We start from the raw sequence: 19,406 nt of genomic DNA, 5'->3' as shown, positions 1-19,406 counted from the left end.
GCCTGCAGGGATATATGCAGGCAGACCACTGTATACTTAATAAATAAATAAATCTTTAAAAAAAACTTTTAAATCTTATTGATACTTTTTCCTTCTCTTTGATGTTGTTATAAGTTTAGTTGTTTTTTATAATTTTCTTCTTGGTTATTATTCATTACTAATGCATAGAAATAACGACTTATAATTTTGGCTTTGTATTCTACTTTACAAAACTTACTAGTTCTAAGGGTTTTTATGAACTAGTAAAAATTTCTTGCGTACAAAATCATATCTGCAAATAGAGATAATCTCATTTTTTTCTTTTCTAGTTCAGGTGTCTATTTGTTTTTCCTGCCTAATGCTTTGGTCAGAACTGTCACTAGCATGTTGAATTCTAGAGGCAAAAGTCGGCATCTGTCTTAGGTTGTCTTATAGTTGACAGAATACCTGAGAGAAGTGGGCTAAGGTGGGTGGGTGTATTTGGTTTGTGGTTTAAGGGGTTTCAAGTCCACCATGGCAAAGATGGTTCCGTGGCTGCAGTAGGGCAGTCTGTGGGGAGGAGCTTGCTGCTGTGATTTACACGGTCCTGACCAGGAAGACAATGCAGGGCAAAGCAGGATATAACCCCTCAAATGCCTACTCCCATTGACCTACCTCCACCAGCCATATATCCCAACCCCAAAAGTCCCACTGTCTCTGAGCAGATGTTCAAACACATGAGCCAGTGATGGGCATCCCATATCCAGTGAGCCAGTGATGGGCATCCCATATCCAGTGAGCCAGTGATGGGCATCCCATATCCAGTGAGCCAGTGATGGACATCCCATATGCAGTGAGCCGGTGATGGACATCCCATATCCAGTGAGCTGATTTATGGACATCCCATATCCAGTGAGCCAATGATGGACATCCCATATCCAGTGAGCTGATTTATGGACATCCCATATCCAGTTCACAACGGCATCCTTGTCTTGTTCCCGGTCCTTGAGAGGATCTTCCATTCTTTCACCACTCATTATGTTTGCTGTGGGTTTTTCATATACAGCTTTTACTTAATTCATAGTTTCTTAAGTATTTTATTAGAAAAAAATGAGCTGAACTTTTCCAAAGCTTGTTCTTCAGGGCTTGAGATAATCGTGTGAGGTTCCCTACCTCATTTACTTAAGCCAGTGTCTCGCCTTGGTCAGGTTTTGTGTTTCGAGCTGCCCTTGCATTCCAGCCATGAATTCCACCGACCGTCGATCCATTCGCTCTTACTCTGCACGCCTTCACTCCGCGTACTTTCTTGCAGACAATAAGCACTTGACTCTTATTGTCTTTTGTTCACTCTGCCAATGCCTTTTGTAGATGCCTTTGAGCCATTGGTGTTTAAAGCCAAATTTGGTAGAGCGAGGCTAATACAATCTATGTTTCTCACTGTTTTCTGCCCTTGTTGTCCTATTTTAATTTTCTACTCTTTCTCTGCCTTTTGCTTTAATCAAAAAGGTTTTATGATTCAACACCTTCCATCTTTCAGAGTGTCAGGTGTACTTCTCCCTCTTTTGCGGTTGCCCCAAAGTTCATAAGGTCCATTTACAACTAACCCAAGCCCTCCCCATGTAGCCTTACATCTCTCTCAAAGCTGGTCCCTTCTTGCAACAATTCTCCCTTCCGTCCTTGCACCTATGATGTCATTGATTTGGCTTATAAATAACTGTGTGTGTGTGTATGTGTGCGCGCGCGTGCGCGCGCGTGTGTGTGTGTTTAGCTATTATTTCAAACAAGCAGTTATTTGTTAAATCAATTCAGAATAAGAAAAACATAATTTTGCCTTCACTTAATTTCTTTCTAGTGTTTTTCATTTTCTGTTTTGGTTCCCATTTCTGACCTACATCATTTTCCTTCTCTCTGAATGTCTTCTTACATTTCCTGAAGTGCAGGTCCACGGTAAACAAATTTCTTCCATTTTTGTTGTTATTTCTCTTCACATTTGAAGGCTAATTTCTCCAGGTAAAGAATTCTAGGTTGGTGTTTGCTTCCCACAGCCCTTCAAACATTTCACACCACTCTCTCCGCAACGAGGTGGACTCGCGGAGAAGTCAGATACAATTCCCACTCATCTGTAGGGAAGGTGTATTTCTCTTTTCTTCCGACAGGATTCTTTTTAATCTTTCACTTTCTGCTATTTGAAAGTGTATGCTTAGATACAACTGAGATGGGCACCTTACACAGTATTTTCCAAGCATCCTAAACCTGCAGTGTGGTGTTTTACACTGATTTGGGAAGAGTTTTCAGTAACTATTGTTCCCATCATTTCTTCTCACGGCTCTCTTCTGCTCTTTCCATTTCGTTTTTAATTTGAAACAACCCGTCCTGTTGCTTTCTCCTCCCCATCCATGCCCCGTGCCACCCACCCTGCTTCAGTTTCTGGTTTTGACTATTTCTATTGAGATTTCCGTAAGCTCATGGTCCACCTGCTAGGAACCTGTCGCTGGCTTGCTTGCTTGCTTGCTTGCTTGCTTGCTTGCTTGCTTGCTTCCTTCCTTCCTTCCTTCCTACCTTCCTTAAGATTTATTTATTTATTATGTATACAATGTTCTGCCTGCACGTATGCCTTCAGGTCAGCTTAGGGCACCAGATCTCATTATACATGGTTGTGATTTGGGAATTGAACTCAGGACCTCTGGAAGAGCAGCCAGTGCTTTAAACTCTGAGCCATCTCTCCAGCCTCTGTGACTGGCATTCTTCGTTTCTGTACAGTGTTCTGCTCTCTAGCATTTCTTTTTGTCTCTTTTTCTCAGAAATTCATGGTCTTCTATGTTGTCCACTTTACCACGAAGAGTACTTAGCACACTGACACCGTTGTTTTGAATTCCTAGTGGGACAATTCCAACATACTTAAGATCTCTGTGTCTGAGTCTGATACCTGTCTGTCTATATTTTCTGCTAGTGTGTGTATATGAAAAAGAGATAGAGGCAGGGAGAGGGAGGGGAAGAGAGGGAGAGAGCTGGATAAAGGAACTGATGTGTATTATGTGTGTATGTCTGGTGTGTGTGTGTGTTGTGTGTAATGGTGTTCACTCCTGTGGAGACTAGGGCTAATTTTTAAAGCCTATCTCAAGCACTCATCTTAATGCCCGAGGCAGATTCCTTTAGTTGAACCAGAACTCACTGGCTCTGCCTGCCCAGCCTATTCCAGGGATCTCTGCCTCTGCCTTCTGAGCGCTAGAATCGCAGGTGTCCTGCCGTAATCAAGCTCTGGCAGGTTGGGCTCTAGTCAGCTGATTTCACTGAGACAGACCTTGTGAGGAGGTGACGTGGTTTTAAGTCAGTCCTGTTCCCTTCTGCTGTCGACTATACCAGGGGCCCATCCTCCACAGTTACTCACTCTGAGGACCTGGAAGGACTGGGGATGGATCCCAGAGATGTGGGACCCTGATAAGTGCTACTCTGCGTGGGGGAGATCTCGTCCCGCGGGCTTATCTACACTGATTCTCCAGGAGCTTGCCAATTGCATTTTGGGTTTTGCTGCTGGATCCCGTGATGGTTTCTGCTCCCAGGTCTCTACTTCCGCAGACTCTCCTCATAGAACAAAATACCCAACAGAAACCACGTCGTGGAAGAAGGCTGTGTTTTTGACTTAGGGTTTCATGGTGGATGAGGTTCAGCGTCTGGGACTCCATCTGCAGCAGCAGGAGCTGGTAGATGGTTTGTTGTGTTTTGGGTCTGGTTGGGAACTTGAAAGCTAAGACATCAGGCTGGAACTGTTGCCAGCTATAACCTTCAAGCCCTGTCCCTATGGTTTTATGCCTGATAACTAGGCCCTGTATCCAAAAGGTTCCACAGCGTCCCCAACTGGGGACCAAGTGTTCAAACACATTAAGCCTGCATTTCTCATTAACAATTCCGATATACTGGGATTCTTCTGTTCTCCAGTTGCTCTGACCAATTTGGGGGAAAATGATTTTCCATGGCTTCATGCTTACAGACTCAGGAAAAGTTGGTTTTTCAGTTGCTTCTTTGGTGGAGTGATGACTTCTTTCAAGCTTTTCACATGGCAGACCAGAAACCGGAAGCCACATTTTTTTTTCTCAAATAATGAAAACAATCCAAATACCCTCAAAACTGGCATATGGATAAACGAAATGTAGCATCTCTATACTCAGTAATGATAGTTAACCAATAAAACAGAACAAGGTCCTCAGACATGCTACACGTCGATAAGCCTCAAACCCGCTGAGCACAAGAAGCCAGACACAGAGCACCCAGTATGGGATGGTATTTGTATAAAATGCTCAGGGGGAAAAAAAAATCTTTGGAGACAAAAAGCAAATTAGTGGTTCCCTGGGGCTGCTGGTGCAAACAGTGAAGAGAGTCACGGGGGGTGTTATTGGAAGAAGGAGAATTTCTAAAATCGGGTTGTGGGTCTCGCTGAACATAGCGGACAAGGAGGACTACTGAGACCTCAAGAACAATGGCAATGGGTTTTTGATCCTACTGCACCTATTGGTTTTGTGGGAGCCTAGGCAGTTTGGATGCTCACCTTACTAGACCTGGATGGAGGTGGGTGGTCCTTGGACTTCCCACAGGGCAGGGAACCCTGATTGCTCTTTGGGCTGACGAGGGAGGGGGACTTTGGGGGAGGGGAAGGGAAAGGGGAGGCGGTGGTGGGGAAGAGACAGAAATCTTTAATTAATTAATAAAGAAATAAATAAATTAAAAAATAAATAAATAAATAAATAAATAAATAAATAAAAGGTTGCATTATATTATATTACTTTTGATTTGGTTCAATAATAGCTTTGTGTGTTATTTCTGTCATTATTACAAAGTTTTTGTGTATTATATTCAAATAAAGATTACATAAATATTTATAAAAAAAATAGTAATAAAATAAAATCGGGTTGTGGTATGCTCACATGATTTCTTCACTTACTCAGAACCACCATGTACATAAAAACGAGACAATTTTGTGGAGCACAAATAATCTCCCAAGAACGCTCATTACTGAAAAGAATAAAGGCTCATCTATACACATGACGGTGTATATGCAGTGGTCCCCCTTACCCCAGGGTCAAGCCGGTCCCCACCCCACTTCATTCTTCTCTCTTTCCCCCATTTCCTCAAAATGGCAACAGCAAACAAAACACATCGTGGCCATTCCCCATATCATTGCCATGTTTGAAAATAGCCGCACATGGGGGCGCACGCCTTTAGTTCCAGCACTCGGGAGGCAGAGGCAGGCAGAGCTCTGTGAGTTCTAGGCAAGCCTGGTCTGTAGAGTGAGTTCCAGTACAGCCAGGGCTACACAGAGAAAAAAAGGGATGTGGAATTGTAATATAATTTCATCATCTCCCCCTTCTCTTGCCTCCCTTCACCCCCTCCGATGTACTTCCTTTGCTCTTTTTCAAATTCATGGTCTCTTCTTTATTATTGTTGCACACATACTCCAAAACATAGAAATACAACCTGATCAGTCTATATAATATATATGTTTCCAGGGCTGGCCATTTGATATTGGATAACTAGTCTGTGTCCCTGTCCCTGAGGAAGCCTGTTCCTCCTGGTCCCAGCATCCTTAGCTGCCTGTGGTTCTTGTTTATGGGTTGAGGCCTGGTGCACTCTCCTTCCATGTGTGCGTATGTGACAAGATGTCATCCTTGTTTGGGACTTGTTTAGGTAGCCATGTTGGTGAGACTTCTTAGCTATAGCTTCTCTGACATTTCTTGGAGATACAACCTTGCAGCAAACCTCCTGGTCCTCTGGCTTCTTCCGCCCTGCCTTCTGCAAGGATCCATGAGCTTTAGGTACAGGGAGTTGTGGTGAGGTTGTATCCATTGGGGCTGAGCTCCACGACTCTACGTTTTGATCAGTTGTGGTTTTCTGTAATGGTCTCCATGGGTATTGGCTGGTGTTGTGTGCCAACTTGACACAAGCTAGCGTCATCAGAGGAAGGAGCCTTAGTTGAGGAAATTCCTTGATGAGATATAACGCATTTTCTCATTTGGTGGTCAGTGGGGGAGGACCTTGCTAACGGTGGGTAGTGACATCTCTAGGCTGGTAGTCCTGGGTTCTAGAAGCAGGCGGGTTGAGCAATGTAGGTGAAGCAAACCAGTAAGCAGCCCCTCTCCATGGCCTCTTCATCAGCTCCTGCCTCCAGGTTCCTGCCCTGCTTGAGTTCCTGTCCTGACTTCCTCCAATGACAGACTATGATCTGGAAGTGTCAGCCAGATAAACCCTTTCCCCCCAACTTGCTTTTTGGTCATGGTGTTTGGTCACAGCAACAGAAGCCCTGGCTGGAACACCATCTGTTACAAAGAGAAGTTTCTCTAATGAGGAGTCTACCACTCCGTTTTTGCAGTCCCCTGGTCATACATGGCTTACTATCCCCTGTCTGGGTTTCTAGATCTTCTCCATGCATGGCCATTAGGAGAAGCCGTGTGTGCCATCTTCCCCATCTGCCGACAATGAAGCAGGCCCCCAGTGTTTTGTCCCGCCTTCTCCCTTTGCCCATCGGATGAGCTAAACCGGCATCTTCCTGTTGATTTCAGCTGAGTGCTTAGTCACAAGGAAAGCTGACAGCTCTCTCTGTCCACTGATAGCTTGTTTCCATTTTTGTTGCTGTCCTTAATGGAGTACCCACACTTTTCCTTTGTGCCGGATTACACTGGGGTATCTGTCTTTTTTGCTGAGTCTAAGTGCCTTTTATAACATTAACTTTTACGCTGCTGTCTATGATGCGGCTATTTCAGGCTAGCCTCTTAGCAGTCCATGTTGTTTGTGGTGATTTTGGTGCATAGAAATCTCACGCTACTCCTTTGGGGTTATCAGTCTTTCTCTACATTTTCTGACTTTATTTTAGACAGGCTTTTTCTAGCCCAATATTATATACTGTCTGCCCTTATTTTCCATTTTTGGCAATTGTATAGTGTTCTCGTTCCCCTTTCTCTTGTTTTCTTGCTAATCTTTAATTCATCTGGAAATGACTGTGATGCATGGAATAAGATTAGAATCTAGAGACCCAAGTATGTATCTCAGTGGTAAAGTGCTTGCCTAGCATGTATAAAACCCTGGATTCAATCCTTGTATCAAAAAAAAAAAAACTAAAATCGCAAATAATAAAATAATTGTCAGGACACAATTAATGAATAATTCATTCTTTTGCCACTGCTGCGAAACATCTTCTCATTCATGTTTTAGATACTTGTCTCTGCTTGAGCCTCTTTCGATGGCTTTTTATCTCATTCTCTTGATCTCCTGTGTTTTCAGACGCTATTACAACATGGTTTTAATTATTTTGGCTTAATGATATATTTTCAAATCTGATAATACGAGTCACCTTTCATCATTTCTGTAAAGACATTTTTTTCAGTCATTATCTCATACTTAGCTTTCACATTTTGGAGTCATTTTTTTCCAAGTCGAAGAGAAGTCCTTTGTGGCTTGATCGGAGCTGAATTAAACTGAAAAATGGCTGGAGAAAACTGAGACCTGAAATTTTGCTTTCCCAGGGACAGCAGCATCAGAGCTGTGTGTGTCTGTCTCTTTGTCTCTGCCTCCTACCAGGGGGGGGTCACTAGGTAGCCCTGGCATGTCTGAAACTTCCAGAGATCCACCGCCTCTGTTAAAGGCCTGCGCCACCACTCCTGGCTTGGCTGTCTCTCTTGCTTACGGTGTTTTATTTGTTTTCGTCGTAAGCTGTTGGAATTGCATGTTTGTATTGGGGTTATTATTTGTTCTTCAGTGTGTGTGCTGATGCGGTGGAGGGGGACCTTTCGCTGTTAAGTTTCCTTCTGAGTTCTCGCTGATAGAAAGCGGCACTGTCAATATGTGCTAACTACTTGTTTAACTCTCCCTAACCATTCTCACCTGTCTTCGTAGCAGCTAGGGTTGATTTTTTTTTCCCCATTGCACCCACTGATGCAATAGTAGCACTGATGTTCCAGGTGTAACCAACCGATTCCTGATTGGATCTGAGGTCTGCTCCGTGGAAAGGAATGTGTGCATGGTGCTATGAACTTGCTTAACAACCTATAGCTAGGGATATACAGGCCTTACGGAGAAAATCTGCTGCTGCTGAGTTGATAAATGCTTGTGCAGTTAAGCTGCCTTCTGGTTTTTTTTTTTTTTTCTGTTTAAACCCATAGATTGGGGCAGCTTTGGTCAGAAAAACCTCTGTGGGCTATATGCGATGGTCGGAGCAGAGATTCATAATTGGTCAAAGTGCTAAGAATAAGTGTGTGTTGAGTATTCAGCCCTAACCGGGACATCCTCCACATTAGCCCTTTTGAGGCCCAGAGGGAGTGGGAGGACAGTAAGAGCCACAGGCTAGGGAGGAGTGCCATGAAATGCTGACTTTTGGGTGTGGCATGGCCACAGCAGTCATGAGCAGACAGCGTCCGTGACCACCCGCACAAGACCCGTCCGTGCACAATGAAAGAGAAAGTCATGAAGTAGAGGGGACCTCGCCAGGAAGGAGCGGGAGGGAGGTAAGAGACATAGCGGGGAGTGAGGACAATCACAGCACATTAGCAGTTATCCCCACGTGCAAATAGGAGTTTGCACCTTTGCGGCAGCCATGCCTCCCGTTCACTTTCTGTCTCGTCTTGCAGGTTAGCGGCGCAGTGTGAATCTTTACCAACACTTTTTAAATTTTTCCTTTGACAAGAACGCCTCCAGTGTTTCATTAGGTATTAGTCACTGTGATATTAGGGCTGACGTGAGCTAAAGTTGCTTGAAGGAAGTGTCTTTCCTGCCGCTGCCGTATTAGACATTCTTTATGGCAGTAGACACTGGATTTCATCAGATGCCTTCTTGGGTTTTGAGAGTGGATCATATTTTCATCCCCTTTGAACTATCGATGTGGTGGAATTGTACTCACAGATTCCTTTATTGAACCGGTCTTGCATTCCTGAAATAAAACTATGTGGTCATGGTATGTTAGCCCTGTAATATTCTGGTAGGTTCTACTTGCCAGAACTCTATTAAGAATTTTCATAGCAGTATTAAGTTTGGTAATCTTATTTTGGCCTGTCAGATTTTGTTAGCAGGAATTTGCCAGCTGGGTAAAATGTATAATTTTTGAACATGGAAATTATCTAGGATCTTATTGAACGCTGGGGTGGGAAGACCCTGTCTATATAACCTGCGCGGAGCATCCTTGCTCCGGCCCCATCCCTCCTGCCCACACACAGCTGTGTCATCTCTCACAGGAGGGATCTTTGAGTATGCGGACGGCCCCAACGCCCAGGTCATGAACGCCGAGGAGCACGCCTTTCGGTTTTCTGCCAACATCATCAACAGGAACAGGACTCTGCTGCCCAACACAACCTTGACTTACGACATTCAGCGGATTCACTTCCACGATAGCTTCGAGGCCACCAAGAAGGGTGAGTGCGTCGATCCTCACTGTGCACTTACAACTTGAGGCTGGGGCAGGGGTGGAGCCTTTTCCACTTGGTCTGGGGCCTGATTCTTTCTCTGTCTAGAGCAGCCCGTGACACTTTCCCAGGAGCAGGGGCAGGGGCTGCAAGGAAGTCTCAGGCTTGCCAGGCATGGTGCTGTAGCCTGTAAGGCCAGCAGTCAGGAAGTCAAGGGAAGATCGTGAGCTCCAGGCCAATCTGGGCTATGTGGCAAGTACAAGGTCAACCTGAATTACGTGCAAGATCCTGGGAGGCTATGAAGGATGGTTGGTTAGCGGAGGAAAGGTAGGCAGGGCCTGGGATTGCCTGAAGAAGCAGCCAAGGTTTCCAGGACCTTTGAACCAACATAAACATTTTCAAACTTGAGTTTTCTTTTCTGTTAGTTTAGTTTAATGGGAAAATATTATAATTATTTATGGTATAGGATGTGCTTGTTTGGATACATGTGTGCCTTGCATATTGCTCAAATCAGAGGACCTCACACGCCCACTACATCTAGCATTCATAATTTCTTTATGGTAAGAACATTGAAGATCCCCTCTTTCAGCTCTTTCAAAATATGCAATACATTATTATTAACCATAGACTCCTTGCTATGGAACTTATTTTATCTTTCATTAGTATCCTACTCAAGTAGCAATAGGTAGCATCCACCTAAAACAGATACCGTATTAGCCCGAGAGCACACCATCTGCCTGCCATAAAAAAAAAAAAAAAAACCTCATGAAAACGGCACGCTGCTCAGGTCCTGCAGCGGCTTGACCCCAGAGGCTATAGCTGAGTCCTGAGTCTGACCCTTGTCCCATATTCGGTGTGTGTCTGTACTTTCTGTTGCCTGCGTCGTCATTAGAAAATCCTGGCTTGCAATAGCAAGTTGTGGTAAGTCTATTTCAAGTGACTCCACACCAGAATTCTTAAAGATAAGATAAAAAACAGTTTAAAAGAGAGTGAGATACCACTGTCCACAGGCACACACACACACACACACACACACACACACACACCAGTAACTAACTTCTCAGTTCCTGGGTGAGTAGCCAGTTGCCAGTGTGCTATAAAGCACGCCCAAGGGCCCAGTGGGTTTTGTTGTTGTTGTTACTATGTTTTTTAAAGATTTATTTACTTTTATTTTATGTGTATGAGTGCCTGCATGTATATATGGGTACCACGTGTAGGCAGTGCCTGCAGAAGCCAGAAGAGGGGGTCAGATCCCTGTGGTAATGGAGTTTGATTATGAATTGCAGTGTGGGTGCTGGGAACTGAACTTGGCTCCTCTGCTAGAGCAACCAGTGCTCTTAACCACTGAGCCATCTCACCAGCCCCATTTTAATGTCTTTTAAATGACAGCTCGTATACATAAACCCGTGCTTGTGTGCATGCACACAGTCGGCCCTCCAGGCCCATGGGCTCCATGGTTTCAGCAAATCATGGGCCAAAAACTCCAGGAGGGGAAAAAAAAAAAAGAATTTCTTCCGTACTAAACTTATATAGACTTTGCTGTGTCATTTCCCCTAAACAGTAAGCACGGTGCCTATTTACATAGCATTTGCATTGCATTGTGGGATGAGGCATCGTAAGACTACAGAGCATAAGGCATAGTGTGTGGAAGAAATATGCAAATACCAAGCCCCTCAGTGCCAGGGACCCAGCATCTGCGAGTCTGATATCTGCAGGGGGTCCTGGAACCAATTCCCTGCGGATCCTGAGGGAGACTGCATATCTGAACTATATTTTTACATATATATTTAATTCAAATTCAACTTAAAGGCTTAGATAACTGGAAATAGCTTCCATAGAACCTTCGATTTCCATGTAACCATTTAAAGATCTCGAGCCTAAGGAATCTCATTTCCAAAATGACTAGGTCATCCTTTCCGAAATATGATATCATAACCCATCAAAGCTCATATCACAATTTTTAGTAAAATCATTGGGTTTTTAATGTACTTTCTCTTCTCCCTCACATTACCGGAGGGAAGACTCTCTTGGTATTTGCTCTATTCCTGGGGCACAGTGAAGGATAAGGGACTGTAGTAACTGCTCAGTGAAGTGATTGTTGACTGTATCGGTAAACCATGAGAACCTAAGAGTCATTGTCTAGGACCCCTGTAAACTGAGTTTAGGGGCCAGCGTCATCCGTGGTAGGCTGAGACTCGCCCACAAGCTAGCCTTGTCTCTCTAAGGAGTTCCTGGTTTCTAAACCATTTGACCTCCTGGAGTGCCAGGGGTGGAGCCGCCAGAATGTTACCTGCTCTGTTTTCCAAAGCCTTGTGGGTTAGCTTTTGAGGTCAGAGTCTGCAGAGTGTGGAAGCTGGCATCCCTACCTCCCTGGTTTTAGCTGTGTTGGACAGAGTACCTCTGTTAAGTGCTTACAACTGTGTCTGGCTGTCTAATAAATAGGACTTTGCTCTGAGTACACTGGGCTTTCTGGCCCTCCACACACTAGGCCATTAAGGCGGGGCCTGACTCCCACAAAGGCTTTCCCTGCGGCCCCTCCTCTCCTGGGTGTGCTTAAGATAAGAGGCTCCACGAGATTGAGCTGTTGTGTCTGACCTTCACGAGCCTCACTCCACCCTAGCTTAGTCCTGAACCCTCCCTCCCTGAACTAGTCTTGATTGCTCCCGGCATCCCCTGCACCCTGCACCCAGCACCAGGAGGCCAAGGGTCCATCTCCCTGGCATGCTGACACCCACATGCAAATGACTACACTGGATCAGGCCTAGCCCCAGCAATTTCAGGGCTCAGCCAATGCCTGGCGTCAGATCAGAGGCCCTCATAGGTCCAGCCGCCCCGAAGGCTATGCTGTCTGACGAGTGATGTTTAGTATTCCCACATAAGCACCTTCCCCAACCTGGTGGCAGTAGAGCACAGTTTGGGAGCCTTCCCAGGGCTCTTCCTTCCAGGACTTACACTTTGTATGCAACACTGCCAGGTTGTTCGCGGAGACCAGAGGCAGAACCGCCCACTCCCAGCAGTCAGCTGTAGCCTTTCCTTCCATATCAGACCACACGGCTTACTCCCCTGAAGCCTTAGATGGTGTGCCTCATCCTCAGGTCATCCTTAAAGCCAGGCCGATCTAGCCCTACAGCTTCCTGACTTCCTGTCACATCTGGACCCCCAGTCCCTTAGACTCAGTTGTGTCTTCTAGCTCTACCTCCCTCCTCGGGGCTTTTGTACATCCTGTTCGCCTTGCTTCTAATTCCTTCAAATAGGCACGCTCTGCCCACACTGAGCCTTGCTTGTATTGAGCTAACACATTCTTTTCCTTATATTCTATCTAAGATAAGGTCAGGCCTCCTCCCCTCTGTCTTGATAATCTTAGACTTTTCTTTTGCAATCTCAACTCCTTGAGGTGTGTGTTTGTGTGTGTGTGTGTGTGTGTGTGTGTGTGTGTGGTCCCCAGACTGAAATCCCTATTAATGATTCATTACTGTACTATATAACCTAGTGTCCTAGTTTGCTTTATGTTGCTATGATAAAACACTGACCAGATCCAGTTTGGAGGGATGCCAAGGCAGGGACTGCAGGCCAGAACTGAAGCAGAGACCATGCCTACTGCCTCCCTTCCCCGGCTTGTGCTCAGCCTGCTTTCTTATACAACCCGGGACCACCTGCCGGGGGTGGCACCACCCACAGTAGCCTGGGCCCTCTTACATCATCACTCAAGACAATAGCCCACAAACATGCCCACAGGCCCATCTATGTGATGGGTGCAACTCCTCAGTTGCAGTGCCTCCCTCCCGGGTGTCTCTAGTTTGTGTCAAGTTGGCAATACTAACCAGCGCACCTCATGGACCCGCACCCAGAGTGCCCAGAGTCATTACGGAAGGTTTGATCCCATGTACAAGTGAGAGACAGTATGAACAAATTCCTGATATGTCAGAAGTCACTTTAAATTTAAATCTCCTGTTAATCCCAGAGGGAGACAAAGCTTTGCCCCTCTTCAGGTCACATCCATGATATTAGGAAGCTGGGACATGAGACCACCAGCTACACAGCCAGAGAATAATAACAAATCACCCGCGTGCTGGCCCAGGCAGGAGGGTTTCCTGGAGTAGGAGATGTCTCAGCTGTGTTCTGAAGGCCGGTGGGAAACAGTAAGGACACGGGAAACATTCAAAGCAGGGCAGATCTGCAGGAGGACAGGAACACACTTGAGCACCCCTGAGGAGAAATTTGATGTGTGAGGGAAGTTTGGGTCACAAGGTGAGAAGGTGGAGGCAGAACTTCTGTTTACCTCTGTTTACCGTGGCTAGGAAGATGGCCCCAGGCCAGGGAACCACAGGGAATGAAGGAGGAGGAGAGAAACCAGCCTGGGCTTGGCCAGGGAGTACTCAGAACAAACAAACCTGTCTGAGCCAGTTCAAGACAGCATCCCAGGGCCCAGATCAAGCCAGAGAGGAGGCGTGCCCTTCCAGGCCTCTGGGAGCCCCTGTGAGCATGCCGTCTGCTTGTGACTGCCGTCGCTCCAAGCCGCTGTCGTGCACTGCTTTGACCTGGCCTCAGAGGTCAGGAGGTTAGAATCACTCAACATCTCCTTTCTGAGGTTTGCTCCTAGAGCCCCACCTCCCATCCCGGAGAGTCCCCTGCAGTGTCAACTCCGGCAGTCCTCCCCAGCCCTGCACTCCTGGTCATCGGTCATCGTGACTGATGGCCCCGCCTTCTCACTCTCCGCCAGCCCTTGAGTCGCTCCCACTCGGGGGTTTCTAGTGCAGTGTTTCTGTGCACGGCTGTGTGCTCGTCTCCAGGGGCACAGGTACCCGGTTTTGTTGAGTTTGGTTTCAGGAGCTAAAGCGTAGGGTCACCTTGTTCAGCCAAACGGTCTCACAGGTGGTTGTGCAAATTTGCACTCTCACAGCAGTGCACAAGGCCAACAGGTGTTTCACATCTGTGCCGACCTGCAGGAAGGTCAATTGGACTTTTTAAGGTTTTTCTTTTTTTAAAGGTTTTAAGCGTTATGTTGATTTGTTAAGTGGTTGTCTTATTGTGGCTTTCTTTTATATTTATCAGATGGTTAGACAACAGAAGTCCCTTTTAATGGGGCAAGGCCTTGTAGGGCTCTGCAGGAGGAAGGGACTAATTCAGCCAGAGCAGGTCGGGTAGGTGGTGCCAGGTTTTGTCCTTCTCTGTTCCATTGCCCCATAAGACCTAACATGCCCCACAGTGCTAATTTGAATATTGAATAAGTCCTTTGAATATTCTTTTTCTCTTTTTTGGAGTGCTTTTGTTTGTAACCTTTCAATGACCTTTTAAAAATTGAGCTTCTTATCATTTCCTTGTTGATTTAAAAGAGTTTTTTATATATTCTGGTAAGAGTCATTTTAAGTGTGTGTGAATATGTACATTTCTATATGTATTATATCCATTACATGTGGGACTGTCTCTAATGTTCTCTTAGTAGTTGTATCTCATGAAAAGCAGAGTCTTTAATTGTCAGAAGTCTGATTTCTTAATAATTCCCATTGTGTGTCCTGGTTGAAAAGTCTTTATCTAGCCTAAAGATAGTCTCCCCTGTTTTCTTCTAGGAGTTCTGTGGTTGTGTCTTTCACGGTTGGCTCTCTGATCTGTCTCTGTGCGGTGAGACATGACTGTTGAGATTTGTTTCTTGTCCACAAGGCTGGTGGGGTAGATTCAGGTTCACCACGGCACTGTTTGCATGTGGCTGCATGTCTTAGTTAGGGTCTCTGTAGCTGTGAAGAGACACCATGACCGCAGCAACTCTTATAAAGGAACACATTTAACGGGGGCTGGCTCACAGTTTCAAAGGTTTAGTCCATTATCTTCCTGATGGGACATGGCAGCATGCAGGCAGACATGGTGCTGGAGAAGGAGCTCAGAGTTCTACATCTTAATCTGTAGGCAGCAGGATGTGAACTATGTTCCACACTGGGTGTAGTTTGAGCATAGGAGACCTCAAACCCACCCCCGACAGTAACACACTTCCTCCAACAAGGCCACACCTACTCCAATAAGGCCACGCCTCCTAGTAGTGCCACTCCCTATGGGGGCCATTTTCGTTCAAACCACCACACTATATATCTGCCAAACCTTTTGATAGAAAGATATTTCTATCTAGTCATTTTTGTTAACAACCAAAAGCTAGAAAAGGATGAAAGGACCATCTAAAACATCTACAAGAGAACAGACAGAGTGGCACATAACTAAACAATGGAATTTTAAGCAGCCATAAAGGAAAAGGCTCAGGAGTGTGGCCCGGTGGTAGAGAGCTTGTCTGGCACACACCTTGGGTTCCATCTCCAACACAGATGCCGACAGGGGGCTTTAGAATATGGTACTGCATCTCAGGTTTTCAAACCTGGCAGATAGCCTCCCTCTTCCACAGATGGAAGCAATGCTGTCTGGTCCTCCATGCTGGGCTAGCTCCCACAGAATACCGCTCCACCCCACCAGGAGCTGCACACTCCCTGGTCTGTTCTCCTTTTGATCTTTGCTTTTCAAGCTGTGTTCCTCGGGAGCTTCCTTAGGACCCTTCTAAGGAGATGCACGTAGGCCCAATTCCAAGGACTCCAATGATAGTTCATTGTTCCTAGATGGAAGTTAGCACCACCATTCCCCCCCCCCCCCCGTGGCCTGGATCCCACCACCTTAGGTCATGTGGGGCAAAGGGACACGGGAACACAAAACCTGGCACCATCTACCCCACCGACTCTGGCTAAATTAGTTCTTCCTCCTGCTTGGGGCCCAGGGGGCCTTTCCCTATTAAAAGGGACTTTCACTATTGCCTTTATTTTGAAGTGTTTTGTGGAAAATTAAAAGAAGGATGTCTGCCAAGCAGGATCTGAGCCAGCAGCCCAGAAAACACTGTGTTTTCTTCCAAGCCTGGCCAGAGCAGGCTGGAATCGACCCAGCACTCCCCAGGCTCCTCTGCCTGCACTTATTCTCTGGGTGGCTCAATTCCTTTTAAGACACAAATTGATTGGGATAATTTCAGCTATAACTACAATTGCCATGGAAGGGAGGGCGTATTCAGGCTGGGGACTCCAACAATGACTGTGAACCGTCGAGTTACTGTAAAATGACCAGAAAATGGATTCAAAATTGAAGCCACAAATAATGTAATTACTGCAGTGTATGCGCAGGACTGCCAGGACAAGGTTGGCTGCTGCTCTGGGAACATCTGGAAGCAAGGCTTCTGTTGTTGCTGCTGATGACGCTGTGACAACCTCTGTCCTGGGCTTTGTTGGTAGCAGAGTTCTTCCATCCTAGAAGAGTCTTAGAGAGTGGAAGAAACACGGGGGGACTGGAAAACAGATGTAGCGAGGGGGCAAGGAGAAAAAAGAAGTGAAAGTCGGCCGGGAATGAGCCCAAGTAGGTCCAAACCCTGTACCTTTGGGAGAATGGAGTCTAATGTGACATTACTATCATCTGTCACCACCACAATTACTGTCATCCCTATCCACGCTACCACCTCTATCCCTACCTCTACTGCCATCGTATCCATGGTTGCTATGACAGCATCGTCATCACCACCAGTCTTGTCAACACCAACATCAACCCTCCTTCGGTCCTCAACACCATCATTTCCCTGACAACAACATCTTTAGCAGCAGCAGCAGCAGCATCCCACGGGTACAGTGTTCCACAGAAGCCTATTTTTATTTCCTTCTCTCTCTCCACTCACATCTCTTGCCATCTCTGCTGGCTTCATTTCCATGACTAAGATGCCACAACATCTTTATCACCAGCAATGTCCTCCGCACCAACATCAGCATCTCAACACTGTCTGCTACATTGCATACCTTGTGCCTCTTCTACTGTCTCCTGTCTCAGTCAAACATGATGCTCAGCCCTTGGTCCAGGATAGAAGCACCACATATAAGGGTGGCAATTGTCAGGATGGAAGGAGTGTTGCATCCTTGGTCGCCTGTTTCAAGGTCAGAGCAAAGTGTGGGCCCATGAAGCAGATTTTTATGGGGGGTGGGGCAAGGGAATGACAGTCTTTTTGTCTGTTTTTGTTTGGTTTTCGAGACAGGGTTTCTCTGTAGCTTTGGAGCCTGTCCTGGATATAGCTCTTGTAGAACAAGCTGACCTTGAACTCACAGAGATCTGCCTGTCTCTTCCTCCCAAGTGCTAGGATTAAAGGCATGCACCACCACCACCCAGCTCCAGTCAAGTCTTTAGCCTGAACATCCTAGCAGGAATGTCTATCCTTTTAAAAAATTATCACATTTGGGGGGGGGGTATGTGTGCGCACGCACACACACATTCATAGATGCACACACACGAACTTGTACATACATGTGTGTCAAAGAGAAGGGATGGACTAGGCACTGGTGCAGCCATCAAGGTAGGAAGGGAAGACAGAATGTTTAACAATGTGTCAACTTTCCCAATGGTTCAGTATTTAGTCTTGAAGGCCTTCTTTTATGAATCTTTTAAGTATAGTTTCTATGGGGAATGGAGCTTAGGGGATGTGAGGGACCTAGAGCTTCTATTGAAGGCTAGGCCGTGATGGCTTCCCTAATAGGACCTGCAGATGCTGACATTCCCAGGCAGGGCATCCTAAACTGTCTAAGAGTAGAGAACTTGAACTGAGCACAAGCAAGCAAGCGAGCTTGCGTATACTCATCTCTCTGCTCTTTAGTGGATGTGGCATGACTAGCTGTTTGAAGCCACTGCCGTGACTGCCCCACCAAGACGGACTGTCGCTTGAAACTGTGGACTAAAATAAGCCCATTCTCTCCTAAGTTGCTTTTAGGCTATTTTACCCCAGCCACAGAAATGAAGGTGGAACACAGGTCTGAGAAGCATCTTAAACATCCAGATGGTATGGCTGAAAGAGAACAGAGAGGTTCATGTCAGATCTTAGGGAGCAGGCCAGGACTGACGGCAGAAGCTGGAGTCCCCAGTCAGTAGCTGTTTGCTTTCCTATTTGTCTGGAAGCTGGGATGCCACCTACAACGGCATCTTGGTTATCTAGCATGGCTACAGGGTCAGGGCGCTCCACGGCTGGGTTCACAATTGTTCCGTCTTACCTCTCTGGTGTCAGATAGAGACTGTTAAAGCCCCATTGCTCAGATGTGGAAACTGAGACTTCATGAGTTGTGTCCCCCTCTCTCCCCCAGCTTGCCTCTGGATCTTTTTCCCATGTGTTTATGGAATTGTCAGAATCACTGCCCACTCCCTGTGGGCATGGCCCCTCACTGACCCCTGTGTCCCCCTCCACTCTGTTTCAGCCTGTGACCAGTTGGCACTGGGTGTAGTAGCCATCTTCGGGCCGTCGCAGGGCTCCTGCACCAACGCTGTTCAGTCCATCTGCAACGCCTTGGAGGTGCCCCACATCCAACTACGCTGGAAACACCATCCCCTGGACAACAAGGATACCTTCTACGTGAACCTGTACCCCGACTATGCCTCTCTCAGCCACGCCATCCTCGACTTGGTCCAGTCCCTCAAGTGGCGGTCGGCTACCGTGGTCTACGACGACAGCACAGGTGGGTGGCTAGACCTGCGGAGCCCCAAAGAACCCCAAGATTAGGGCTGTCTGCTTGTCTAGCATCACTGCCTCTGAGGAGAAGGTCACATCTCACCCAAGACACCAACAGAAGCCAGTTACACTGACACTTGTCCCTAGGGTCTCTCACACCCATGCACGTGCACGCCAGCCTCACAAATACCTTTTATTCAACCCCAGCCTGGCTCACACCCGACTCTCCCCTCCCCAGCATGCCTGCATCATCTTCTGCAGCGGAGTGCTGAGACCTGGGATTGACACTCGCCACGCATTGCCCCGTGCTCATACTTCGATGGCCACCCATCACTGGCCTGCGCCCCTACACCTGTACCCTGCCACCTGCAGCAGGCATGTCCCCATATAATCACCACACACAGTTGACTCGCTGCGTGGCCTGGTGTGCAGGGTGTTTGTGCCGTGCGTAAATCCCTGCTCTCCTGCCTGCTGGCTGGGCTGCCGTTCCGTGCCTTCACCTCCTCGTGGGGAAGCTCCAGAATCAAGAGGGAAGAGTATATTTAGAAACCTGGTTCTCGGTGCAGGGGAGGTTAGCT

The 19,406-nt window shown here is 46.7% G+C and overlaps 1 protein-coding gene across 1 annotated transcript in view; it reads left to right on the top strand.

Annotated features, from left to right (window-relative positions):
* The first annotated feature begins 3,608 nt into the window (after positions 1–3,608).
* Positions 3,609–19,406, top strand: part of Grik3 (glutamate ionotropic receptor kainate type subunit 3) — a 92,227-nt gene continuing 76,429 nt past the window's right edge. The window contains exons 1-3 of the mRNA XM_050154796.1: positions 3,609–3,666; positions 9,171–9,347; positions 18,578–18,835. Coding sequence (XP_050010753.1) covers positions 3,609–3,666; positions 9,171–9,347; positions 18,578–18,835 — 493 coding nt within the window. The remainder of the gene's footprint in view (positions 3,667–9,170; positions 9,348–18,577; positions 18,836–19,406) is intronic.

The sequence above is a fragment of the Alexandromys fortis genome, unplaced genomic scaffold, assembly GCF_014885135.2.
Source record: "Alexandromys fortis isolate MF-2015 unplaced genomic scaffold, M_Fortis_MF-2015_v1.1 scaffold_26, whole genome shotgun sequence".
Classification (NCBI taxonomy): domain Eukaryota; kingdom Metazoa; phylum Chordata; class Mammalia; order Rodentia; family Cricetidae; genus Alexandromys; species Alexandromys fortis.
This window is presented reverse-complemented; position numbering and strand designations above follow the sequence as displayed.